Source organism: Herpailurus yagouaroundi, unplaced genomic scaffold, assembly GCF_014898765.1.
Source record: "Herpailurus yagouaroundi ecotype Mexico unplaced genomic scaffold, PumYag 569, whole genome shotgun sequence".
Classification (NCBI taxonomy): Eukaryota; Metazoa; Chordata; class Mammalia; order Carnivora; family Felidae; genus Herpailurus; species Herpailurus yagouaroundi.
The window spans coordinates 4,444,743-4,471,758 of NW_024412786.1; the positions used below are offsets into that span (position 1 = coordinate 4,444,743).

General features: G+C 48.0%; 1 protein-coding gene across 15 annotated transcripts in view; it reads right to left on the reverse strand.

Annotated features, from left to right (window-relative positions):
• CHKA (choline kinase alpha) overlaps positions 1–27,016 on the reverse strand; it is a 57,771-nt gene that overhangs the window by 16,285 nt on the left and 14,470 nt on the right. For 6 of the 15 annotated variants that reach the window (XM_040465862.1, XM_040465870.1, XM_040465868.1 and 3 more), the window contains exons 3-5: positions 19,379–19,490; positions 8,163–8,192; positions 7,087–7,140 (exon numbers count right to left, since the gene is read on the reverse strand). In XM_040465862.1, coding sequence (XP_040321796.1) covers positions 7,087–7,140; positions 8,163–8,192; positions 19,379–19,474 — 180 coding nt within the window. In that variant the 5' untranslated portion in view covers positions 19,475–19,490. Of the gene's footprint in view, positions 1–7,086; positions 7,141–7,391; positions 7,533–8,162; positions 8,193–9,423; positions 9,518–19,378; positions 19,491–27,016 lie in introns of those variants that run through there. The other 9 variants (XM_040465864.1, XM_040465860.1, XM_040465875.1 and 6 more) reach the window with 4 other exon arrangements.

Consider the following 27,016-nt stretch of genomic DNA (forward strand, 5'->3'; position numbering starts at 1 on the left):
TGGAGAGGGGGGTGCTGGCCTGCTTTTCAGCCGCGAGTGCGGAGCAGGAGCGCGGGGGCCTTCTGCCACCGAACCCATCCTGAAGGACAACTGACAGACCTGGGCCTGTTTTTCGGTCCAAAGAGCGCCCTGGCGCGGCACATCCCGGCCTCCATGCCCTGCTCTTATCCCTAGTCTTTGCTGCCGGTTTAACTTTGTCTCTTGCCAAAATCCCTGAGGCTCCTAAGCGGTCTCTAGTCCCAGTGACTCAGGTGGGATCTACAACCATCCTGCCTACAAAAATCATCTTTTGGCCTCAGTTCAAATTCACTCCTCGGTCCTTTGCCATTAAACAGCAAATTAACCTCTAAGTCACTGTGTCTGAGGAGGGGCCAGCGGGCGGGGGGAGCTTTCAGAGGATTCTTATTCACCCCTTGTTAAGAAACGTGCCGTGGGGAGTGCGATCCCGCACAAACACGGAGCAAAGCGAAGCAGCTCTGTACGCTCATGTTACAAACACGCACAACGGGACCAACTCAGGCAATGACAGGGCGCTGACGTCACAGAGAAGAAAACAGAGAAGCTACTTTTCCAAAGGACACGGAACCACACTGGAGTAAACAGCCATTTGATCACCCTCACATTTTGGGGAGCAAACGGCTTTGCTGGTGATCCCCCGTAATTCCAGTTTAGCCACCGTCTCGTGTGTGTCATTTATTCCCACAACTGTGGGCTGACCACCTCGTGAGACCTGCTCTTTACTTACTCACTTGCAGTTTGGCACCTACGGCTGCCGTGAACGATACCGCATCCTCCCCAAATCCACACGCCGAAGCCCTGGCCCCCAGCGTGATGGGTGTGTGAGGACGGGCCTCTGGGAGGGGGACGGGCACAGATGAGGTCACGAGTGCGGGGCGCCCACGCGATCAGCGTCCTTATACGAAGAGACACCAGAGAGCCTGCTGTGCCTCCCTCCGTCTCTCCATCCCTCTGCCATGTGAGGACTCGGAGAAGACCGCACCCGCAGGCCGGGAAGAGGGCTCCGCCAGACCCCAACCGTGCCGGCACCCTGATCTCAGGTGTCCGGCCCGCAGCGCCGAGAAATAAACGTGTGCTGTCCGCACCCCCACGGAGCCTGTTATGGCAACCTGGGCAGACGCAGACAATGACCACACACGGCACTGCCCTGTCAGGTTAACGGCGTGGAGAACGGGGTCGAGGGTCAGACAGGTTTTATTTCTGAACCCCTCAAAGGAGGTGGAGTCCCTGCCAGCCCGACGACCCGCACCAGAGACACCCCGCAGGAGAGTGTGCGCAGATCTGCAAGGCGCCTCTCAGACTCTCACCTGGATGTCGGTGTGGAGTGAAATGCCAAGGTGCGTGCAGGCCGGGCACCGCGGGACGGGGGACGGGGGTGTGGAGGCGGACAGGCTGTCAGGCTGTCCGTGGTGGCTCTGTGCGGCCCTCAGCACACCCTCCCCTCTGCACACCCTCCCTTCTCACGATTTCAAAGGGTTGCATCAGGATTTCCTCTGTCTAGGTATCCAGATTTTGTCGGAATCAAAATTTGTTTTCTGGCTTCCCTCTGTGTGGAGAGACTAAGCCTTAAGGGCCTTAGGGTTGGCGCCGTTTAAAACATCCGAGTGCCCGATCCTCAACAGGCCTTCGCGTTTGAAGTTACAAACTTTATACAGAGTTAAGACCCACCGCGTTACCTCAGTAGCCTTAATATTTTGCGCATCGTGTCCACTCAGTACAAAGGCTACTGGGGACTGACTTCACAGGCCGTGCTGTCGCTGAACACACACACTGTCCAGAATCCTCCAGAGTCGAGTCAACCCATCGCCAGGATGGAGAGAAGATGGAAAGAGACTTAAGAACTTTGCAGCTCTCTCTGGCATTGCTCCAAACACTATAAACAAGAAATCTCTTTGTTCATATGTAGTATCGCAGTTCAATATTTATTCCCGGTAGGGAGGAAGGGGAGCTGGTGCGTGGAGGGAAAAGTCTGGAGGAAGAAATGAAGGAAAACAATCACAAGCAAGAAACATGGTTAAAATAGGTTAAGAAGGATAACCGGTGGCACGCCTGGGTGGCTCAGTCGGTTAAGCGACCGACTCTTGATCTCAGGGTCATGAGTCTGAGCCCCACATTGGGCTCATGCAGGACACGGAGCCTACTCAAAAAAAGAAAAAAAAGGGGGAGCGGGTCATCTCAGAATGAGTGCATCGACTTGTGCCAGCCTTTTGGGAACCGCCAGGTCTCCAAGCACCTCCCTGCTTGCTACTTAAGTGAGTAAAGAACCGGATGGGACCAGAGCGACCCAGTTCACCGCCCCGGCACTGGCCCAGGCGCCACCACTGGCCATCCAGACACTGGTTCTAATTTCTTAGGACAGAAGGTCCTACCTCCGCTTGAAACCATTTCCTTGGCCCCAGGGAAACCGGAAAAGCCTGCAGGGACCCGTATCCCGGAGAGAGAAGCAGACAACGCACAAGCCCTGCGGCAGGGGCAGGACAGAGCTGCTTCCAGGAAATGACAAGGACACCTGAGGGTGAGACGGAGGTCCCCGAGGCGGGAGTGACTTTGGCACATTCGAGGGAGGGGAGGGGCGGGCGCCGGGAGCCCAGCCACCAGGAAAGAGGAGGCCCAGCCGGAGAAACCTCAGCGTGTGGAGCATTTAAGGGGAGGAACCCACAAAGGGCCTGAGATTCCCGGCGACAGTGAGGAGCACACTCTGGACCCACTCAATCCTTAAAACAAACCTTATATGCTCACAACTGTGCCAGACTTTCTAGCATTTTCTAATGTATTTCCTTTTAAAAAGCAACAAAAACGCTGACATCTCATGTCTGTGACCGATTCAGATGGGGGCAGCAGGAGGAGGAGGGAGCAGGAGAGGAGGCGGAGAAGGCACAGCCGTGATGGAGAGAGTGTGGCGCTCCGTGTGCTGCTGATGGCAAACTCAGGGGAGGAGCAAAGTGGCCCCTGGATCCGAGCACGTGGAAGTCGTCGGTGACCAAAACAAGAATGGTTCCAGGGGAGTGAGGGGTACAGGGGCAGAAGTGTCTAGGCAGACTTTTCATTTTATCTATGATAGATAATTTTCTTTTACAAAATTAAAATTTGTGAGCCTGGGTGGCTCAGTCAGTTAAGCGTCCGACCCTAGGTTTTGGCTCAGGTGGTGATCTCATGGGTTGTGGGTCAAGCCCCACATCGGGCTTGGCGCTGGCAGCGTGGAGCCTGCTTGGGATTCTCTCTCTCCCTCTCTCTGCCCCTCCTCCCACTCTCTCCCTCCCTCTCTGCCCTTCCCCCATTTGCACTGTGTCTGTCTCTCTCAAAACTAAACTTAAAAGATGTATTAAAAGAAATTAAAATCCAGGAATAGAATATCAAACTTACGAACTTCTTGAGAAGACATAACAGCGTTTCTGTGGTATTCTTGCGCAAAATGCATAACCTCGTTCCGGTCATGAGAAAAGACGAGACAAACCCAAATCTGAGGGGACGTGCTACAAAGTAACTGCCCAGCGAGCACTGGGACTGTGAGGCGCACGGAAGCAGATACATGGACTAAGGGGGGAACAAGCAGCAAATGCGGCACTGGGGTCCTGGCTACATCTCAGAACAGAACAACAGTGGAAAACCCTGGGAAACTCAAGTCGTTGTTACTGTGCCACGTTGGTCTCCACGGTTGTGTCAGGTGTTAACGTCAGGGGAAGTCGGGGAAGGGTCGTATGGGAGCTCTCTGTACTAGTTTGAAAGCAAACTTCTGTTGTGTCTACAATTAGTTTAAAATAAAAAGTTAAAAATAAATAAATGCATCTAGAAAAGACTGAAATCAGGGGGTGCCTGGATGGCTCAGTCGGTTAAGCTGACTCTTGATTTCAGCTCAGGTCACGATCTCACGGTTTTGAGTTCGAGACCCACATGGGGCTCTGTGCTGACAGTGGGGTGCCTGCTTGGGATTCTCTAACACGCTCTCTGCCCCTCCCCAACTTGTGCACATGCTGTCTCAAAATAAACTAAAAAAAAAAAAAAAAGAAATCAGCAGTATGATTAAGTCAGCTACAAATTCTGCGCGGTGGCATAAAGGTGTTTACTAAATTATTCTGTGCTATTCCACGTGCTCAAAACTTTTTCAAAAAAAAAAAAAAAGGTTGATCGGGAAGTGAGAAACAGAGAGTATATAAATCCTCTCATACTCTCTCAAGAAATCCTGCTACAAGAGGGAGCAGACTCAGGCAAGGCCAGCAAGTTCTGTCCGCCACGAGGGACAGGAGCAACGCACCTGCAGACAGGGAGAGAGGACAGCTGGAGTCTGGAGCCCAAGGGAAGGACCAGCCCATGAAAAGGGCAGGTGCAAACACAGACAGTTCACATGCTTGCAAGTGGACAGACGAGGGCCGAGAGCATAGCGGCCACCAAAGACTGGGGCTCCGTGGCCTGCCGGGGGCGGTCCTCCCCGGCCAAGTGGTTTCCCGCCAATGATGTTGCTCAGGTGTGGGCTTAGAGAAGGCCAGGTGGCTGGGCCCAAAGACCAAGCTGGACACGGAAGTCTTCAGCGAATCAGGGCAGCTCTCCGATGGTTTTCAACAGAGGAGAAATGGTTTGGAAGCAGGAATGGGGAAGAAGCGAAAAGACACCACCCCCCCCCCCACACCAGTCGGCCTGGAGAAGGGGGCTGGGGAGCAGTCTCTGAGACAGTGAGCCTGTGGAGAGGCCAGTTGGCAGGGGAAACGTTCAGAAGAGAGAGGACAAGATTACAGACAGAGGCCAGCCATCCAAAGGGGCTCCAAGAAGAAAAACCACCTTCCCCATTCCCGCAGCCAAATCCCTACCTTTTCACCCAAAGAAATTACAATCAGAGCACCCGCTGTTTGCTGCTGGGCTCTGAGTGGAAATCCAGCAGGCACAGGAGGAAGAAGCGTGGCGGTGACCAACGGGTCACCCGAGGCAAGGGCATCTTGGGCGGAGGAGGGGAAGGGACAAGGAGCGTGTGCACCAGCGGGCAAGGGGCAGAATGTTCCAGAGCTGTCCACTGGCTCCAGCTGCAGCCGACGTTCAACAATTCTATACTGCGCCCGCTCTACACCAGGCAGGACAGCCGTGGCGAGACCACACGGGGTGGCGAGGTGCTGCCCTGGGTCTAGAATCTCACAAGAGGGGGAGGCAGACGTGAACCGCGTGACACTGAAAACCCCGGCCTGACAAGGTGCGGAGCGGCGGCATATGGCGCTCGGGGTGCGGGCACGGAACAGACACGCACGCCCAGTCCAGAGGGCAGGAGGGCTCCCTGGGGAAGCAACCCCGAGTGAGGTCCCATTACGTGCACAAGTGGGGGTGGGAAGCGGGCACAGTGGGGAGCACTCCAGCCGGAAGGAGCAGCATCGGCAAAGGCTCTGTGGCTGCAAGAAGACCACAGTTTAGGAGAACGTGGCTGGAGCAGGAATGTGGATGCGGGACGAAGGGGAGAATGGAAGGTTCAGCAGGATCAGACGACAGGCACCTGCTGGGATAAAGCCCAACCCGACCCGGGGCGGAGCGAGCACTGAAGGATGTCAGGCGAGAGGCTGACCTGACCAGAGGAGCGGTTCGAGCGGGAGCGGGAGCGGGAGCGGCGCCCCCAGAGGAGATGGCGGGAGCCTGGACCCCGGGGGTGGGCGGTTCCAGAGGAGACGGGCACACAGACCCTCGGTAGAGTTCAGAGGAAAACAGACTCGGGGTTCGGATACGGGGCGAGGGAGAGAAGGGGATATCGGAGGTGACTCCCCGCCCTCTGTCTGCAGAGAAAGGAGAAAATGAGGCTCCGCCGAGGGGACGGGGTGGGGAGGAGTCCGTGTGTTCGTCTTGGGCCTGGTGACGCCACTGAGGGGCGGCGGCGGGTGGCGCTACCCCAGGCAGGGGGTCAGGGCCGGGAAGCGACCCAGGGACGAGGGGCAGTATGGGAGGAGAGCCTCGGGCAGGTCACAAGCATTCTGGCATTTGAGACGCTAGGAGGTCAGGCCTGGAGAGGGGCCGAGGAGGGGAGGAAAGCGCTCAGAAAGGGCAGGGTGCTACCGAGTGCTGCAGAGAAGGCGAGTCAGAACTGGAGGCGCACGGGGGGTCTGTGTCATGGACGCCCCAGTGGCCCTGGTGGCCCAGCCTTTTCTACCGCCGGCACACACGAAGGTCCACGGGCAGAGGCCTCAGATGGCTGCAAACTCACTGTCAATCACTTCCCGCCCAAGGGCGTCTCTGTCAGCGGTCACCCAGAGAGCACAAGCTCCAGATCCACTAGACGCGGGTCTCCAGGGAAGGGCGCAGCCACAATGATCCACTGCGACACGAGAAGGAAGTCACTACCAGTGCTTTATTTCTCCATGACCTCACCTCTTTTCAATTTCTACCTCTAGACCATTTGAGTAATTCGAATACGGTGAGGAAAGCTAGTGTACTTATATATGCGTGTGTAGATGCAGGTTTTATGTCTGTGTTGTGTGTGTGTGGGGGGGTGTATACTTATACACAAACTTGCACATGTTGGGACAGTATGCTCGAAAGTTGTTTACTCCCTGGAACGTGGAGATCACTCTCAAGACTCCCCACTTCTGAGCCTCATAGAGGGGCCAGGTGTGGACACAGCAGTGCTCCCGACCCCAGGCTCTTCTCTGAGTGTGAGCATTTCAGAGAGTGAGGTCATTTTAATTGGGAAGGAGCCTTTCTGACCGGATTGCCACTCTGGGAAAAGGCACCCCTGCCTGCACCAGGCAGTGCCTGCTTAGCAGAGGGGCGCGTGACCAGAGAAGGGGGCCAGAGGCACGCAGCGCAGCAGCACAAGCCTATCACGCACAACCGTCTCCCCAAACTGCCCTCTCCCAGCGCCCCAAATAACGTCTAGGTTGCCACAGGGGCACCACACGTCCACTGACTACACTCAGGAGGAACTGAAAATAACGGCAGCACGCTCGGTCTTAATCCCAGCGTGGCAAGAGCCCGTGCCCCGAGACCGACAGACCAGGGCCGTCCAGGGGCGGGAAAGAGGCACCGCGAGGCCGGAGCGCCAAAGTGGGCTAACACGGGTTTGTTTACACCTCATACAGACGCAGAACGGACTTAATTACTTACTTGAAATTCATTTTCTTTCTGAGCTTGTTCGGATCCCTCTTTATTACAGGACCTCTACGAATGAGAAAAAGCAAACACTTCCGGTAAGATGGGGAACACCACACAGACACTAACTTTGCAACCACCAGAACAGTCAGGGTTTATAAAACATCACAGATCTTTAATGAATGTTTCTCAACCCACTGAAGCCACCAGCGGCAGGCTAAAATGCCCCACCAGTGCCCACACTAATGCTGATACCCAAGGAATCGCTTCATTTCTTTCCAGGAAAAGGAATGTGCTGTCGACACCCCACAGCCTTGTACCTTTTCACAATTTCATTGTCCGAGGAAAGTCAATAGGGGGCGCTCTTCCAATCAGGCCTTCCCGAGACCGACCGTCAAGTGGTCTCCCGATTTAGGTAGGCGGTTCCTTCAAGGCAACACTATCCCGAGGAAGCCTCCTTCCTACAAGAACGGGCAGTGTATACACACCCAGGGCAAGTCGTGGTCAGCACAGAACTGGGACAGAGAAGAAAGCCCCGTGCGGGCGGGAAGCGTGGCACCGAACGTGGGCGACGAGCCTGCCAACTTGGTACGTTCAGACTGGCCCTGCTCGCTCCGCCTGTCCCTGGCTCGATCTGAATTCTTCCTCCGCCAAAAAGAGGGTCGTGCAAATTTAATAAAGCCCCTAAGCTTAGTTCATGGATTAAGGGATCCGTGTATCACTTTCCTCAATGAAATTGCAAATTATTGGAAGCCAGGGATCTGGCAAGTAACAACTAGATCATTAACGACCTTAAATGACTCTCTGGCTAGTTCTTTCCTCAAGGCACAGATCGTATGTTTTAAAAGCCCCCCCACCCCCACCCCAAGTGCCGTAAAAGCCTTCACAGTATCTTTAATAAGGGGATGGAGAAAAGCAAGTCAGAAATTTAAGGATCGTGTCGAAATTTTATACTCAAATATCACCTCCAGAAATGTTACTTGTTATCACTGAACTACGTCGGCTTAAGCCAGACACAGAAGGAAGCCCACAGGGGGGCTTTTTAAAAACTTTAAGGTAAAAGATTCTGGAACATCCCGTGAAAAACATACCTTTCCATTCCACAGCTTTATCAAAAATACCTGTACCAAGGGTGGAAAGTGTGGACAGGGGAAAAAAAATGCCACGTTAAGCAACACCAGCTACTCCAGCACCATTCAAAAACTGTAGTGATTTAAAGCAGGGCTCGCATCCATCATAGACGGAAACAGTGCACAGACGTCTTAATGTGTGTTCTGCACAAACCGTACACGTGCTGGCTTATGCGATATAAAAGTAAACAAATACCCACGTTCATGAAGCTATCTGCAAAAACCTCGCACTTATACGTATTCGGTAACATCTTTAACATCCAGTTAAGTTCATTTTGTACCAAGTACAGAAAAATACAAATGGAGGACATATATTTTCATTTGCATAATCTGCGTTTCTCTGATGAAAAGATGCTGCAGGTGAAATCCCGTTACGATCAAAGCTACAAAAATGAAAACGCTACGGAAATAATTTTAGATGTTTGCCGACAGCGTGACGTATGGTATGACGGGCTCTAGGAAGGAGTAACTGGGAACCGTTAAAGCTTTCCTCCTTCCTTAATTCCAAAATACTCCCCTTACTGAACCGTTACCTCAGACTCTGACTTTAGCGTCTCCTCTCTCCCCAGTGGCCTACAAGTTCCTAATGAATAGGGATTCCGTCTTTTATTTATTGTTAGTGTTCCCCCAAAGCACCAAGCAATCGGGGCGCTCATTACACTGTCGTTGGGGTGATGGAAGGCCACTCCCGTGCTGTGAAGCTCAAGGCATGGCCTCTGGGCCGGAGCTGGCGGGCACTGGGCAAGCTCGCGTCCCTGATCGGAGCAGCGCAGCAGGGGGAAACTGGCTACAGTGTTAATCAGGATGCTGAATGGGGCCAAGGAAAGTGAAGAACAAAAAAAGTACCGTAATGTGACACACTGTATATCGATACTTTGTCAAAAAGACAAATATGGAATGTGGATATCCTACTGAAATCTGTTGTAACGGGATTTGACCTGTACAGAACTCTAAATGACTACAGTTATTCCTACACTGTTATTATTCAAACTGTACTTCTTAGGGAGATACAGTTAATGGGTTATACAGCCAACAGAAGTCCCTTTCCCTTGTCCAATGGTGCTCTCCAAAGCGAGTCATTTCCTCCAAAGTCACAAATTGCCTTAGTTCCCACGGCCATTCCTTTTTAATACTCGTACCCTTAAGTGGAAATCAATTCTGTTAATAATTTCCCCACCCCTGCCCACTCCATTCCACCCCCAAATGAATGCATTACTTATACCATAAGAGCACCATCCTGAAGGCAAGATGGACTTCTGCCATATTCAACCCTCTGTTCTGTTTCCTCAGTACAGAATGTTCAGGTTCCCTCAATCCTGCAAACAAGAAGAGTAAGAAAAAGACCAGGAAGTCTCAAACCAATCAGATATTCACAAAAAGTGAGAGAAGAGGCCTCCTCCTGATAAGCCACAGAGAGACAGACTCACATTGCCAAAAAAGAGGTCAGAGAACTTTTTTTTGTGCAGGAAAATGGGAAGTAAAATAGATCTTGGCGTCTGTGGGATTCTACTTCAGAGGCACAAATTTATTTGAAGCAGATATTAAAATATCTTGTATAAATATTTAACACGACCCCGAATTTTCTGCCAACTTGCAAGTTAATAAAAACTCTATGCAAATATATAAAAGAAAACTACAATTTTTTACATTAGAAATTTGAACACTGGTTAATACCAAATAATTACTAAAATCTATTGATGTGAACATGATTATGGTCATTTTTTTTTTAAATCATCTTACGTAGACAGAGACCGAGACGTTCACGGAAGTAGTAACACGATGTCTGGCGTGTGCCTCATAATAACCTCACCGAAGGAGCGAGGGTGAAGACTAAGGACTGGTCAGAGGGGAGGCGGGTATTGGGCACTTGGGGTTCATTATACTCCTCTGCTCTACTCTGTATGTATCTGAAATTCCCCATAATAAAAACTGCTTTTTGTAAGTAAACAGAAATTTCAGGGCCTAAGAAGTCAGAATGCATCAAATATGTTCAAGATTGTAAAAACCATTAAACGGTACACTCTAAATGGGTGACCTGTAGAACATAAAGACATTTAAAAAAACAAAATACAAAAGACACCCGAAGATAATTTAAAATATACCGCCACTGGCTTCCCATCTTCCTCACTCTTTTCTTCCTATTTTGGGCTTGTTTTTCAAGAGAATCTATAAAAGGATTCATTATAATCCACATATTCATTAGATTGTGATATAGGAAATAAAATTGTCTAAGGGGGTAGCAGTACTAACAGGGGTATGGTTTATATTTCGTTTGAGAGATCAAGATTTTGAAAGCGGAGTCAGATTTTTCATGGGCCAAGAACTTCTAAATAGGAAAAAAATTAACATTGATACTATAAGTTATTAAATTTTTAAATGTTTTATTATATGCTTTGAAAAGAAAATGGAAGTCAGTAGACTTTAGAGGCTGAGATGAGAAAATATCGCTTGACTAAATTTTGTCTTAAATAATTTTAGGATTCAAAAACATTCTATTTAAAGTTACCCGAGGGGTGCCTGGGTGGCTCGGCTGGTTAAGTAAGCATCTGACTTCAGCTCGGATCATGATCTCACGGTTTGGGAGTTCAAGTCCTGCACTGAGCTCTCTGCTGTCAGGGTAGAGCCTGTCTTGGATCCTCTGTTCCCCTCCGCCCCTCCCCCAGGCGTTCCCTCTCTCTCTCAAAAATGAATAAACCCCTCTTATAAAAAATAAACTTAGGGGCAGCTGGGTGGCTCAGTCGGTTAAGCGTCCGACTTCGGCTCAGGTCATGATCTCACAGTTTGTGGGTTCAAGCCCCGTGTCGGGGTCTGTGCTGACAGCTCAGAGACCGCAGCCCGCTTCGGATTCTGTGTCTCCCTCTCTCTCTCTCTGCCCCTTCCCCCACTTGGTCTCTCTCTGTCTCAAAAATAAATAAACATTAAAAAAAAAATAAAGCATATGTGTTACCTTTAAAAAAAATAAACTTAAAAAAATATAAAAATAAAAAACAAAGTTACCCCATACTCCACAAGGTTTATTTCTTTAGATGTGTCTAAGCGTTTGTGCAGAATCAACTCTTATCTGGCCAGTTCTTACTAACAGATTCCTCTAATGATGAGGGAGCTAGTGTTACAACTGAACTGCTTTAAGAAAGCCCCATTTGTGCAATGAAACAAAGCATACCTCGCTTTCCCTAAAGTCTGTGTATGTGTGGCTATGCATGTAAATAAATCAGTCAAAGTGTATAAAGAAAGTGGCATGGAGTGGCACCCAGCTATTTGAATGTCATCTCTAAGACTAAAACATTTGTCTTTAAAGTATCTTTAGGGGCACCTGGGTAGCTCAAGTTGGTTAAGGGTCTGACTTCGGCTCAAGGTCACGATCTCACGGTTAGTAGGTTCAAGCCCCACGTCCAGCTCCGGGCTGACATCTCAGAGCCTGTAGCCTGCTTTGGATTCTGTGTCTCCCTCTTTCTCTGCCCCTCCCGTGCACTCACTCTCTCAAAAATAAACAAACATTAACCCCCAAAAAAAGTATCTTTAGAAGCCCAGCACGGGGGCGCCTGGGTGGCGCAGTCGGTTAAGCGTCCGACTTCAGCCAGGTCACGATCTCGCGGTCCGTGAGTTCGAGCCCCGCGTCAGGCTCTGGGCTGATGGCTCGGAGCCTGGAGCCTGTTTCCGATTCTGTGTCTCCCTCTCTCTCTGCCCCTCCCCCGTTCATGCTCTGTCTCTCTCTGTCCCAGAAATAAATAAACGTTGAAAAAAAAAAAAAAAAAAAGCCCAGCACGGCACAAGCTAGTTGCCAGGGGACAGCCTGGGAAAAGTGCTGAATCAGCTGCATGAAAGACGTCTCATCAACAGTATAATGAACTGGAAAAGCCATTTAAGAAATGAAATCATCATCGATCGTAAATACTGTTATGAGGAGGAAGTAGCCACAGAAATAAAAAGATACAAAAAAGAGTGTTTTACAGAAACACAGAGGACAACTCTTCTCCTTACTAGCCCTTCTCCACCAAAAACTGAAACAAGAAACTACACAGAGCACTCAGCTGGCTCTTTGGTTTTTATTTATTTTCAGCTGGCTCCTTTAAAGGTTCTGTACAAAAGAGTACGTTGGTTGTAGCCTTTTGATAACACTTTGGGACCCATAAATGAGAGACTGAGAAAGAATAATTCAGGAGCGCCTGGGTGGCTCAGCCGGTTAAGCGTCTGACTCTTGGTTTTTGACTCAGGTCATGATCTCGTGGTTCGTGAGCCTGCCTGGGATTCTCTCTCTCCCTCTCTCTCTCTGCCCCTCCCCTGCTCGTGCTCTCCATCTCTCAAAATAAACATGTTTATAATACTTATAAATGTTTTTATAAATTTATATAAATGTATATGTTTTTAAATAAATTTCTAAATATATCTATAAATGAATAAAATCTTAAAATAAAGTATAGCCCATGTGATTACCTACTGAGCACATTCGAATTATGAGAACTTAAAGAGACAAACGATTTTTAGCATTTTATGGTCTTCTCTAGCGCATCTTCAATTGCCCTGAGAGACACTCCAAAAGAATTCGATCTTCTGACTTTGTAAAATGGGACGGAATGACTTGAAGAATGTCAGTTGGAGACCAGACCCTCTAAGAAAGAGGCTCTCGGAAGGCACAAACCAGAGGACAGGCAAGGGGAAGACCGTGGAAGGCAGGCTCTTCCCAGGGCCTCCTCAAAACTTACTTCTGATCCAGGGTAACCTGCTGCCCCCAGACCCCCCAGGCTTCCAAGCGCATTAGGCATAAGCACCCCAAGCGCTGATGTGTAATCCACATGCTTCCGCTTCCGGGAACAGCGCCCTTGCTTCCCTAGCCTGCAGGCGCCTCCCAAGGGCCCAGAGCTGCTGCTGATCCCCCCCCCCCAACCCCCGCCCCATAAAGGTGTGGGGGAGGGGAGGGCACTGCCTGATAAGGACAAAGAAGAAAGTCCGTTTCTAACTCCGACCAGAATATCAACAGAGCAAGGCGTTTCCAACAGAGCAGTATGCAGGAGGAAGCAGCTAAATACTTGAAGTGAGTTTCCAAGTCGAGGCCCATGAATGTCTACAATCACCCAGCCATTTTCTACTGAGGAAACAGAAGAGAGGGATTGGATTTGCCTGGGACAAAACAAAAACAAGCCCCCCCCGCCCCGCCCCAAGAAACAAAGGCCATAGAGCCAATACATAACATTCTGAAATCTTCATCACTGCACTGTTCTAAGCCCAGCACAATCTGTAGCTGGTGCTACTTAACAAAAGCATTACAATTTTCTTTTTCAAAGGCATTTCTTGAAACCAAGAACTAAAAGAAAGAAATTAAAGCTGTAGAGAATGCTCCAACTTTCGGAGGACTCATACTATACCGTGCATCGGGTCTGTCACCTGGAAAGCAGACTGCTCCAGGCACGATCGCATGGGCAGCCTGCGGCAGAGAACACATAGGCACAGACAGCTCAAGTGGTACATCCCCCCCACGTGCCCTTCAAGCCACCCAGCGCGCACATGCCTTCCCCAGGCGGGTGCGCTGCGCTCACGCCGTCGCTCCAGGGACCAGAAACCCGGACTGGCTTCGTGCTAGAAACCCCACACATTTAAGACCAGCAAGACAAAGACATGTTGCATACGTCAAAATCAGACACAGCAGTCCGTGATTTCTTTAGTTATCAAAAGAAGGCACCAAAGCAGGTATGGAAGGGGCTACAGAGGGTGATCTGGCAACCACCCCTCGAGCATTAGCTGAAGAAATACTCGGTGAGACCAAATGGGAACACACGCTACTGGAAAAATGTACTTTGGAGAGGCAAGTCTCACCACCTTAGGGAGAAGTAAAATCACACCACAAAGTACGAGGCGGTTTTTCAGAAGCAGGGTAAAAACAAGTCAAACTCACGATAATCCTAATATAATGAGAAAAAAATACACAGAGTTCCCAGTGTCCAGTTACTGGCGACACGAGCTCTCACAGTCTCTTGGGACCATGCAGGGCTCTTCGTGAGGGAACGTGAGTCGCACGGTCTTTGCACGATGCAACCCTCGTTCCGGGGAGAATTGTTTGCGAGCAATTTCTCAGCGGCCAATAGGTGACTGTGAACGATCTATGGGCTGTTCCCGTGTCGGGTGTTTCCCATATTCTATTGTGGTTTAATTTCTATTTAAACTGGCATTAAGGGAAGACGACCTTCTGCTTTCTGGTTTTAAAACAGACCGTGTCCCAGATTGCACTCTTTTGAGTCATTAACACATATCTGCGTTGTGCCTTGATGCCTTTCATTTTATTATGGTTAGTACTCAAACAAGCATTAATATTAGCCTTCCCTCACTCAAAGAACACACAAAAACATTTTCCCAGACAACGCTCGAGGGATCTTTGATGTGTATCCCAGACGTTCATGCCTGTGAGACCGTTCAAAACGGCAAGGCCAAATCTCTCCATTCATGCACAGAAGGAACTGGCTCCACACAGAGTCGCTGTTCTGACCGAGGAAGGGACAAAGCAATCCCCTGAGACTTCTGCCAACTGGTACAGGTGACACTGAATGAACAATACGTACTGACATTTGTGTCTTCCACAATTCATGATAAATAAGCAAACGGGTTATTTGTAATCAGCCAAACTTGCTGCTTTGAAAAGGCCGCTGCTGGACGTTGCAGGGCTCGTGTTCCTTCCCAGTGTCAGAAAGGAAAAAAACCAAGTTACATTTATAGCCTGTGTCATCGTTTCAAGCTCCTTCTAGCAGTTACATCTCTTCCCACAATGGCAGCGGCTGAACTGGTACTTCTGCCCAGCTTCTGTTAAACTATCCCACTTTGCTTCGGGGTAATTTTACAGAGGAATCCGGTTTTCACTGTCTGTGCCACTGAGGAGATCGCCCCATTGAAGTGAAAGCTAGGCCGTGCGAAACAGACCCTGAATTATATCGATTACATTGACAGGTGCTGTTTTAAGACCAGACCGATACTTTTATGCTCACAGTGTCTACGTTACAGAAACAGGGGCTGGGGGAGAGTGATGTCTGGGGACGGAAACTGTAGGCTTTGTGCCGCCTGAACCCCCACGAGCTGCACCAAAGATCAGTCGTGGCGCTGCTAGGATCTTAGACGTTCTGCAGCCCCAAGATGAAGAAAAATGGAAAAGCTGAGCAACATCAAATTATTTTAAGCCGGGTCACTTGCAAATAATAGTAAATGTAAATCAAAGAAATACTTCTACTTCATATTTGATTCTCAGAGGTAAAAAAAAAACTCAAAAGCGTATAAGGAGAAGGAGAAAGGGAAGGAAGGGACACACTCAACTCACCTGGCCCAGCGTGTCATTAAACAAAAAAGGACAGTCTGAGAAAACACACGGGACCATCATCACCTGTAGCTGTCAGTGAACGATTCGGAAGGAAGGAGCTTATACCAACCCGCCTCCAAGGATGCCGCAACTGTGTTTACGGCCGACCTCGGGGGTCCCGGATTATTTGCACACTGCACGTCCACGCACAGGCATGCGTGTGCTCTCCCCGCAGGCAGAGTACAGACGGGGAGAGCGCGACATTTGAGTTGTATGACATTTCTGTCTTGAATCGCTACATTTATGAGAGTAATGGCATTTGTTATTCAGGCGGGCTCGAGATTTGCTCAGCCACGTCTCTTCATCGATGCAAATCCTGACAAATCACTGTCAACGCTGGCAACTGCTTTGTTGGGGTGGGAACAGGAACCTCCTGGTAGACTCTACCTAACTGTCCTTCCACGACAGCGCCAGGTTCTTTCTGAAAAGCTGATCGGCGATAGGACTGAACCCACGCCCAGCAACAAAATAAATAAAGATACTTCACATCTGAGCTGAAAATACTGGAAAAGGTATTTAAGTTTGTGGTGAAGACCCTGGCACAACGTGGTGACAGCTCAGCTTCTGCGGCCCCGGGACCCAGCACCTGCTGCCTGGTTCGTGTCCCCCGGGCTCAAGCTCTGTCCCTACCCCCTTCTCTCTTGGACAGTCATTTCCCAGAGCCCCGGATTTGGTTCCCCCTGTTGTCAAGGTATTCAAATGACCAACACTTTAACAGTGGCCATTAATGTCTAAAATTCCACTGGCAACCAGTGCCCCCGCCAAAACCTGGGTTTTGGGAACCAAAAATATTTATATTTGAGGCTGTAGGTTTCATATTTTTAGTAAGCTTGAACTTCAACCAAAAAAGTGTTCCTGAAGTAAGGACTCAATCAAACGAGTATTTATGCTGAAAATGGGTTCTCTCCTATAATGCAAAGGAACAGCGTTTTTTCCAACAAAAATGAGATTACTGTCTAATAAGTCAACCGTGGGACTGTAAACACACGTTTGCTGTCCAGTCAGTAAGCTGCTCACCTCCAGGTACAGCTTCTGCCCTGCATGGCGGATGCACCTTCAGGAACGGCAACTGGCATTTGCTGATAAGCATCATTAAGAAGCTAAATGTAGGGTGTCCCCCAGAAATTAGAATTATATGCAAAACATACTCCATTCTGTTAGTTTGGTAAGGATTAACTCCACTTTGAGTAGCTTTATTCTATTTATTTTGAGTTACCTAAGAGGTTTTTTATTTGTTTTTGTAAAAACGAATAGGAAAATAGAATTGTTAAAACAAATTCTATTTCCAGGGGTGCCTGGGTGGCTCTGTTGGTTGGGTGCTCGACTTCAGCTCAGATTATGATCTCACAGTTGGTGCGTTTGAGCCTTGCCTAGGGCTCTGTGCGAACAGCTCGGAACCTGGGGCCTGCTTCGGGTCCTCTGTCCCACTCTCTCTCTCTGCCCTTCCCCTGCTCACCTGCTCTCTCTCTCTCAAAAATAAACAGACATTAAAAAAAATATCTATTTCCAGACATTTCTATTGCATTTAAGTACTATAAGGCAGTAATTCTACACTGCCAAAATTTCAAACAGGACAAAATATTAACTACTGATAGTGAATCTTTATTAGGGGGAAGAGACAACTGCTCAGTTCCAGGCTGTGCTGTCGGTGGCTTTTACTAAGTTATCCATCAGATAACACAGCACATTCTAGAGCTGCGCTGTCTAACATGGTAGCCACAGCTAGGTGTGACCACTGTAATTTAAATTAATTAAAATTTAAAATTCCAAGCCTTGGTCACACTTGCCACATTTTCACATGTTTGATAGCCACGTACGACCAGTGACCAGCAACCTAAACAGCACAGATCCCGAGCACTTCCCTCACCCCGTCATCGAACTGCGGCTCCAGACAGAGCACAGAACCTGGCAACTGGCTCAGCCCAGCACCTGGAAGAGTGCATAGCACACGTTTAAAACACCCTTATTTAAGTTATAAATACAAATAAAAGCCTCATAAATCAGATTTAAACAACAGTCTATATCATACACAATTCCAGCAGCTGGTTATTAAAGTATTTTAGGGGCACCTGGGTGGCCCAGTCAGTTAAGCATCCAACTCTTGATTTCGGCTCAGGTCATGATCTCACAGCCCATGGGATCAAGCCGTGAACAGTCATGCTATTAGTGTGGAGCCTGCTTGGAATTCTCTCTTTCCCTCTCTCTCTCTCTGCCCCTCACCCACTTCTTCTCTCTCTCTCTCTCAAAGCAAACATTTAAAAATATATATATGTGTATATATATGTGTATATATATATACACATATATATATATTTTTTTAAGTATTTTAAAAGTGCAGCTTAAATGGAAGCACACAAATAAACAGAAATGGGACATAATGGTTAGAAAATGTGAAAGTCCCCCAAAGAAAAAATGGCTACAGATTGATTTCTTTAAAAGTACCAAAAGGGGGGCACCTGGGTGGCTCAGTCGGTTGAACATCTGACTTCGGCTCAGGTCATGATCTTGTGGCTTGTGAGTTTAAGCCCCACGTCGGGCTCTGTGCTGACAGCTCGGAGCCTGGAGCCTGGAGCCTGCTTCGGATTCTGTGTCTCCCTCTCTCTCTGCCCCTCCCCGCTCATGCTCTCTCTCTCAAAAATAAACAAAAATTAAGAAAAAATAAAAAAATAAAAACCAAAAGGACATCAACTGGGTTTTTCAAAAACTGTGCTTTAAAAGTACAACTTGATGAAATGAAAAACTCAGCTGGGTGGTCAACATTAGAACCCTGCTGCCTGTGTACTGTCAGTAAGGGGCCGGGGTCCGCTGTGTGCTCCATCACAAAGAGGCCTCAGATCTCCTTGGGTGAACACACACAACTTGAACATATCATCTGGCTTCCAACTTTCAGATCCTCAGCACTGCACAGCTTGAAAACGCCGAGGAAAAACTATCCAACAAAAAGGCTCGGTCACGTTATGACACAGAGTACCGATTTTAACTATAATATTTCTGAACGTTACAACCAAATTATTGTAGGCATGGACATAATCTGCTTATCAGATTGAATTGAGACTAGTCTCTTAAAACAATGAGAAAATTATTCCCCGTTTTATGATGATCAAAATAGGCCCTTTCAAAGAAAATTTAAATGGATATCAAAATTCTACCACAGAAATATAGCAAATGAACATCTGTGTGTATGGTCAGTAAAATGGTAAATTCAGAGTATAAATAGTTAAAAAAAAAAAAAAAAAAAAAAAGCCAGACATTTGGCGTCTCCTATAATCGGTTAAGACGATTCAAAAAATAAAGCACTTTAATTGAAAGTTAGATTCAATTTAGTAATACAAAAATTTAGAAAGATTATGAGTCTAGCCAATTCAAAGTTTCAAAAAAATCCCGATGGAGGTAGTTAATAAATAGAGCTCCACTGAGATCACACTTTGTCCACTGGAACTCCCTTGTACCCGTAAAACCTTTTGGATATGTAATTTAAAACAATACCTTTCCACATTAGAATTTTACAACCCAGGTCTCAGCTAAAAATTTCAATGTGTGGAAAATCCAAGCATCATAACCACTACTAAAGACTTAACCAACATCATATTTCTTCTGGATATGAAGCTGAGAATATTTGTACTAGCATACTAATGAATTATAAGCAAAAACAGGAATTCAGAACATAACAGGATATAAGCAAAAAACCCAGTTGTGCAGCCGGATTAAAATAAAAGCAGTATGTAAAAAATAGTTTTAATAATACCATTCAAGTATTTAAAATCTCTTTCCAGGTCATTCAAGAGAGAGGGTGAAAGCTGTTCACAGGGCCCTCCCGACCCCACACAGCCTACAAACTCACCATCTTTAAAATCGCCCCGTACAGCCGCAGGAGCACTTTCCGAGGCTCGTCACCAATGGTGGCCACGGTGTCAGGTAAGGAGCACTGGAACAGCATGTTACTGAGGCCACCTCTGTTGGAAGTAAGAGGACAGTAAGCATCGGTATTTTCAAGGTCAGCTAAACCTTCTTGGGCAACTATGGATGAGAAATCGGGGTCCCACGGGAACGGTTCTCATCGAAGTCTCCATCAACTCTTAGGATACACGCGATATCAATGACAGGCTCCATGGTTTTTAGACCAATTCAGTCATATTAAAAACAGACAAATTCCCAACTTATTCTTCTTAGATTAGCGCTGGGGAGGGGGGTGGGGGGGAGTTTTGTCTAAACTGCATGTGTGCGCCTGCACACGGTCGGTGCCTCTAGGGAATGACCTGGATGGAAGAGAACCCCCTGCAGCACTGGGAATAGAGGAAATCCCAGATGCACTCTTTCAGGCCCATGTTCTTCCATGATCCAAAATTTCCATTATATTCCTACAACGAGCAGGTTAAAATCTCGGGGCAATACTTAAACCACCTCCCCCAGGACCTTCCACTTGAAGTAACGTAGTTTCATGTTCTTAAAAATCTCTCAACCGGGGGTACCCCGGGGGTGTCAGTCGGTTGAGTGTCTAACTCTTGACTCCGGCTCAGGTCATGATCTCACAGTTTGTGAGATCAAGCCCCACATCGGGCTCTGTGCTGACAGCTTGCAGCCTGGAGCCTGCTTGGGATTCTGTGTCTCCTTCTCTCTCTGCCCCTCTCCTGCTCGCGTTCTGTCTCTGTCTCTCTCTCTCTCACAAAAATAAACATTAAAAAAATTTTTCTTTTTTTTGATTTGCAACGTAACTGGTCCTTGGAGCACTCAGTGGAAATGGGAGATCTCAGTACCCTGAAACTTGCACTCTATGAGAGAGACAAGAAACAAGTCACAGGGGTCATTTAAAACAGGAAAGGAACTGCCTTTGGGACAACGCACCTGCCCAGGCTGGACATGATCAGGTACAGAAGCAGAAGGTTAGTGAACAGAGGAACCAAGCTCAATGAAGGAATACGAAATACAAGAAGCAACCCATTTGCAGCAGACGTCAGAGTCCCTCGGCCCTAGTTTTATCCACCTGGCAAATCTTAAGGAGCTATTCCGTGAGTACAGCCCTCTGCCGGAAGCCAGGGTAACATAAACCTCAACTGTGTTCTGGGCCTTGCCCTCAGGAAACATCCTCTCTAGCGAAGGAAGCAGACATAAAACTGTCCGAACTCAAAGTCACAGGGCAGTGCGGGAGGCTACATGCTGCAGCACGTCCACGCCTGCCTCGCAGAGGCTGCGGTATCTCGTGGCAGTAGGTGCAACTCTGGGAGGAAAAGTGACCAGCAGACCAAACCACAGTTTCTAGAGGATATCTCCTGGTCACAGGAGTCCCCAGCTCTCTCCCTGCTCCATCCATAAAAAGCCCAGTCAAGCTACGCTCCCCAAGTGAGGCCAGAACACAAACCTAATTTACACCATCATGTGCACAATTACACAGGTATTACGAGCATACAATGACCAGGGCTGCCAAGGGCTACAAGATACGGACCAGGAGGCCGCGTGGGGCGGAAAGAGAACGGGGAGAAATTTTCATCTGGGGGTTCATGTTGGCAGATTGACGTTAACTAGCAATTTCGGAATTTCAGCTGTGGCATTCTCCTCCCTTTCCTCGGTAAGCAAAGCCAGATTTTAGGCAGGCAGCAACGCGCCTGCCACGAAGACCGTATTTACCAGCTGCCTTTACAGGTACGTGTGCCCATGCGACCGGGTGCTGACAAATACAGCATAAAAGGAGGTGTTTGTGCGACTTGTGGAGGTCAACTTAAAACACACGCACGGGCCTTGCCCCTTTCTCCCTGTCCTTTCTCCTGCCGTCTGACACGGGCAACAGTGTGTCAAGTGGTAACTAAGCTCTGGTCTCTGAGTCCACATCTACCCTGCAGTTCTCCATTGTGGTGCTGGGCTGGGGCTCCACCGGTTACAAATCTCCTTTGCCAGCCGCTCCCAGTTAGGTCCGGCCAGCGGGGGTCCTGCAGGGAGGCAGGAAGGCAGGAGGAGGGAGATGTTGTGTCTGCCGGCTCTTCTTCTCCGAGCGCGGCAGGAGCAACAGCGGAAGCCCCGCTGCTTTCGCCAACACCGGCATCGCCCAGGGTACCAGCTCGCAGGCCTGGGCCCCGGCTCCGGGGGGGTGCCCTGCAAGTTCTCAGATGCCAGTAGCAGCCCAGCAGCGCCCTCTCCACGGGGGCTGGGGGTTCCAGCTCCAGGGTCTCGTAACCTCAACCTCTTCCTTCTGTCCCTCAGCCCAGGGAAGGGGCTGCTTCCTGCAGTTCTGTGTGCCACTGGGTCCCGTTTTTGCTTTTTGCGTTCTCCAATACCTGTTCAGCCGATTCCCAATTCCCTATATTAAATTCTCTATGTTGAAATGTCTAGTGTTGTTTCCGCTTTTCTTGCTGGGATCTCGCCAGGCACATACAGCCAGAGCTTTAGCAGTTTCTTGGATCACGTCCTAGGAATGGTGGAGTAGTTAGCTGCAAGGAACCCGCATCCCCATCAAGCCCACGGAGCTGCCACACCTGCCCAGCCTGTCCACCTTTGTGTCCCTTTACACAAAAGGGAAATAAATCTCTGTGTTAAGTCATTGTTACTCTGGGGTTTTCCGTCAGAAGCAGCTAAACCTAGTACCAACCGATCCAGCTGATCACACATCCACTTAATCGTGCTCTCCCAATCTGGAAACTCCTTACTCTGCTAAAAACTACCTCCTTACGGTTTAAGACCAAGTTCAAAGCCCAACCTCCTCAAGAAGCTTTCCCCATCTTCGCTGCTAGCTCCTTGAAGGCAGGGGGAATATCTCTCTTCAATACTCAAGGCTAGTGACCCCAAATGGTCAGTGCTCAATAAAGCTTCTCTGAAGATGACAATAACCAACAGCACTCTTGTCCCACTGAGTGTCTCTTCTCCAACTCCCTCCTGTTATGTGCACTGTCCTACTAGGTCTAGTGGGTTAGGCGTGGCTCCCTGACTAATGAGACTGTAGGCCCCCTAAGAGACAGTCCTGGGAGAAGGCATCATGCTGCAAGAAAGACCACTGGCTTCAGAGCCAGGGCTTCAAATCCCAGTTCTGCCGCTTACTGTGGTAGCTGTGTGGTCTTGGGCACCTCGCTAAATCTCTCTGAGCCTCAGATTCACCCCTCTGTAAAAGACTTGCACTTTCTTTAGTCATTTTAAGAGCTCCATGGGGCACCTGGGCGGCTCAGTTGGTGAAGCGTCTGACTCTTGATGTTGGCTCAGGTCATGATCTCATAGTTTGTGAGTTCAAGCCCCACACTGGCTTCCATGTTGACAGTGTGGAGCCTGCTGGAGATTCTCTTTCTCCCTCTCTACCCCTTCCCCACGTGCTTTCTCTCTCAAAATAAATACACTTAAAAGAGAGAGAGAGAGAGAGAGAGAGCTTCTTGGGCTGCAGTGTTCAACAGGTGAGCTCAGTTCACTCTCCCTGCAGTCCTGCAGGGTAGATGCTGATCCTGCCGCCCATTCATAGATAGGGAGACCAAACAGAGTGGGGGAGCACCAGGTGTCATGCTAAGCACATAGTAGGTGCTGTGCCAGCCACACAATCCCAAGAGCCTTACATCAGGATGAATCTGTACAAACTTGCATAAAACAAAGGTCTTTGTTTCCTGTGGCTGCTGTAACATACGACCACACACTTCATGGCTTAAAACAACACAGACTTATCTTACAGTTCTGGAGTTCAGATGCTAGGAAATAGGTCTTATGTGGCTAAAATCAAGATGTCGGCAGGGCTGACTATCAAAGGGATATACCACATTCCAGGAAACACATACAAAATGACTAAAAACAGATTGAGCTAGTTGAATTTCAAAGGACAGTGTTACTGGGGGGAAGGAGGAATCGGGTGTGTAACCCGGGGACAGAGTTTCAGACCAGGAAGATGAAAGTGTTCCTGGGATGGGTAGGGGCGACGGCTGCACAACAGTGCAAGCATCCTTAATTCCACCGACCTGCACACTTGAAAATGGTTAAAAAGAGTAAATTTCATGCTGTGTATATTTCACCACAATGTTTTATTTTTTTAAAGCTTATTTAATTTCTCCATCCAACACGGGGCTCAAACTCACAACCCCGAGGTCAAGAGTTGCATGCTCTTGCAACTGAGCCAGCCAGGCACCCCTCACAATGTTTTTAAAAAGGAATGAAGTATTGACACCTGCTATGACATAAATGAATCTTAAACACATTATGCTCAGTGAAGGGTGCCTGGGTAGTTCAGTTGGTTGAGCGTCTGACTTCAGCTCAGGCCATAATCTAGCAGTTCATGAGTTCAAGCCCCGCACTGGGCTCTGTGCTGACGACTCAGAGCCTGGAGTCTGCTTTGGATTCTGTGTCTCCCTCTCTCTCTGCCCCTCCCTGGCTCTCACTCTGTCTCTCTCAAAAATAAACATTTGAAAAAAAAAAAAAAAAACATTATGCTAGGTGAAAGAAACCAGTCACATATTATGTGATTCCATTCATACAAAATGTCCAGAACCAGGAAATTTATAGACAGAAAGTAGACCCGTGAGTGCCTAGGGCTGAAGGGGCCAGCATTTCCGTCCAAGATGATGGAAAATGTTCTAAAATTGGCTGTGGGAGGGGCACCTGGGTGGCTCAGTCAGTTGAGCATCTGACTTCGGCTCAAGTCATGATCTCACGGTTCATGAGTTCAAGCCCCACATTAGGCACACTGCTGTCAGCAGAGAGCCCACTTCGGATCCTCTGTCCCTCTCTCCCTGTGCCCCCCCACCACCACCCCCCCCCCACCCTGCTTGCAGTCTCTCAAAAGTGAATAAGACATTTTTTTAAAAGGTAGCTATTTTTACAAAGGACTATGGGATGACGGTTGCCCGTACCTGCGAATATACCAACCGATGCATATGCTTTGAATGGGTGAATTGTATGGTATGTGAACTATATGTCAATAAAGCACTTTTTGAAAAAGAAAAATGACTTTTTTCCTATGGAATGGTTTTCCCCTAACCAATTGAAAACTTGAATGTGTTTCTACAGAAACAATATTTCCCACATGTAAACAAAAGTCATATTTAAGAACTTTTTCAGTATCTTATTTAACAGAAAACAATCATGAGTCCCTGGGAATCTTCACAAGAATAAAGCCCTCTTTTCCCAAAAAAGGCAAATCAGTTGCCACCCCAGTGAGGGAAGAAGACAGACCAGGGGAACCCAAGGCTCGGACTTCCCCCAAGTGAACCTTGAAGCACAGGGAAAGGTGTGGAGAGGGTTGAGGGAGCCTTGACCTTTCTTCTCGACTCAGGGCGACGCCTCTAATGGGCAGCTTATCAGAACCGCCCTGCCACACAGGCTCCTGGCTACCAGGCGAGAGAACAGGCATTCCATCAGTTAAAAGCCCCGTTTTCCTTCCTGTCACACACTCTGGAGACTTCAGTCAACAGCGGGAGCAAACAGATGAGCTACTGTTCCAAACTGTGTGACTCATTTCAAAGTTTAATCCCGTACTCCTAGAGGAGGCAGGCCAGCCAGCTGGGCCAGAAACAAGCCCACAACCTGGAAACCCTTCATCTCCTGAATTATCTGCAGCCCCTGTTGCTCAATAGGCTGTAGCGGGAGGAAGTAAACCGTTGGTTATTTTGTAGTGACTAGCAAGATAAAGGAAACAAGGTCATTACCATGGATGACCCAAACTGGGAGAAACCACGTAGACAAAAACTCAGTTACCGACGGAGCCAAACAACACGACCAGGAACAAGAAGATATGTTGGGAAGATATGCCTAGACATGGTAGCAAGACTACAGCAGCCCCATGACCGTGTAATTTGTCAAGATATTCTCCAAAGTAAAATCCCAGAAACTCTCAAGGGTTCAAACAAGTGGCAGAACAGCTTTATGAGAAACACACGTGTCATAGTCGAACTCTCGGGACACTCAAGTAAGCAAAAATATCAAATCAAACAAAACGAACACATTCATCTCACAGTCGACACATGGAAGCAACCCACAGCAGGTAGCAACCTGGACGGCGCCGCTGGCGGGCACCCTCACCAGGCCGCGTGCCCGTAACCCATCATGCGCTCAGGCCTCTGACACAGAGCCGACGGACTAACGGGTGGAACAAAGTGCTTAAATCAGACATTAAAATAACCATCTCAATTTCTCTTGATATACAGCTAATCAAGAAACAACTTACAACGAAGAACAGTGACTTCTCTAATGGCAGCACACGTGGAAACGAAAAGGATAGAAAAGCCACGCAGTAACAAAGCAAAGAAACCCCCACCAAGCTGAAGCCCGATGGCTAAGGGGTTTCTGTGCTAAAGAAAGTAGTTTGTGAAAACAAAGCCACACAGCAGCCCCTTTCTAGAAAGCAGCGCTGTGCTGCTTCCATCACACTGGCTCTGAAGGTCGACCTCCCCACCACAAGCAATAAAGAACTCAGGTGACCTGGGCACGTTTTTAAAGATGCAGGTTTTATCAGTGTCACCGGACCAACTAAAGGAGGCTGCTTATGACATGCAGTAAATTGTGTTTCTTTCGGATTTCAGAATTCGTGTTCCAAAAAATGTTAATACGGATCTTAAAGACTCCCAACATAAGAAATATAACAAGTTACCCAAAGTCTATCATTCGAACATGACGACTTTGAACATTCTGGGTTGTTGTTTTGTTTTTTAAGTAGGCTCCGTGCCCAACATGGGGCGTGAACTCAGGATCCTGAGATCAAGAGTCACATGCTCTATCCACCGAGCCAGCCAGGCGCCCCTCCACATTCTGGGTTTTTTATTTGCCATTTTCCTAAGCTCCTCTTTTCCTACTTCTTTCTTGTTGTTAAAATTTGGACCACACTCTAATGTTCCTTTTCCATTTATATTACGAACATTTTCCATCAATTCATCATTAAAAACACAATTTTTAATCGTGCATACAATTTCATCTTAAAGACTGAGCATGGTTTATTTAGCCAAGGGCGGACTGCTGGAGACGGCGGGCTTCTACGTAACTGTTTACTTCTATTCGTAACTCTATAGTATGGACACCTGTACATCAACCTTCACGCACAATCTGACGAGACCCTTTAGTTACAGCTGGCTTTTCTGGGTCAAAGGACACTAACATCTTAAAATTCTTGCTGCCCATTGCCAAAGTATCCTACATATAAGCCACTCACTCGTCCTCGCCTTTTAGCACATCACAACTCCTGCCTCAGTCTTGACTGACTTATCAATGAAAAATTGATATATCAAAATATTACTTTCTAGAGACATCAATTTGCTAGTGAGAACTTTTTTTTTTTAAGGCTACAATATACAGGAAGTTAACAAAGGCTATGAAAAATTTTAAAGTTAAAAAACTTGCACAGGAAATATTTGTAGGTACATCAATACAGACAAAAAAAGTTATTAAATAAACTATAAAACATGCTGAGAGCTAGCAGCTTTATTTAAATGACTTCTTGGCAACAAGCATCAATGATTTTCCCCCAAACTGACAAATGTCAATTCATTACTCTCCCCAGAAAGCCATAAAATTAATTGCACTAACCACTGTGAGG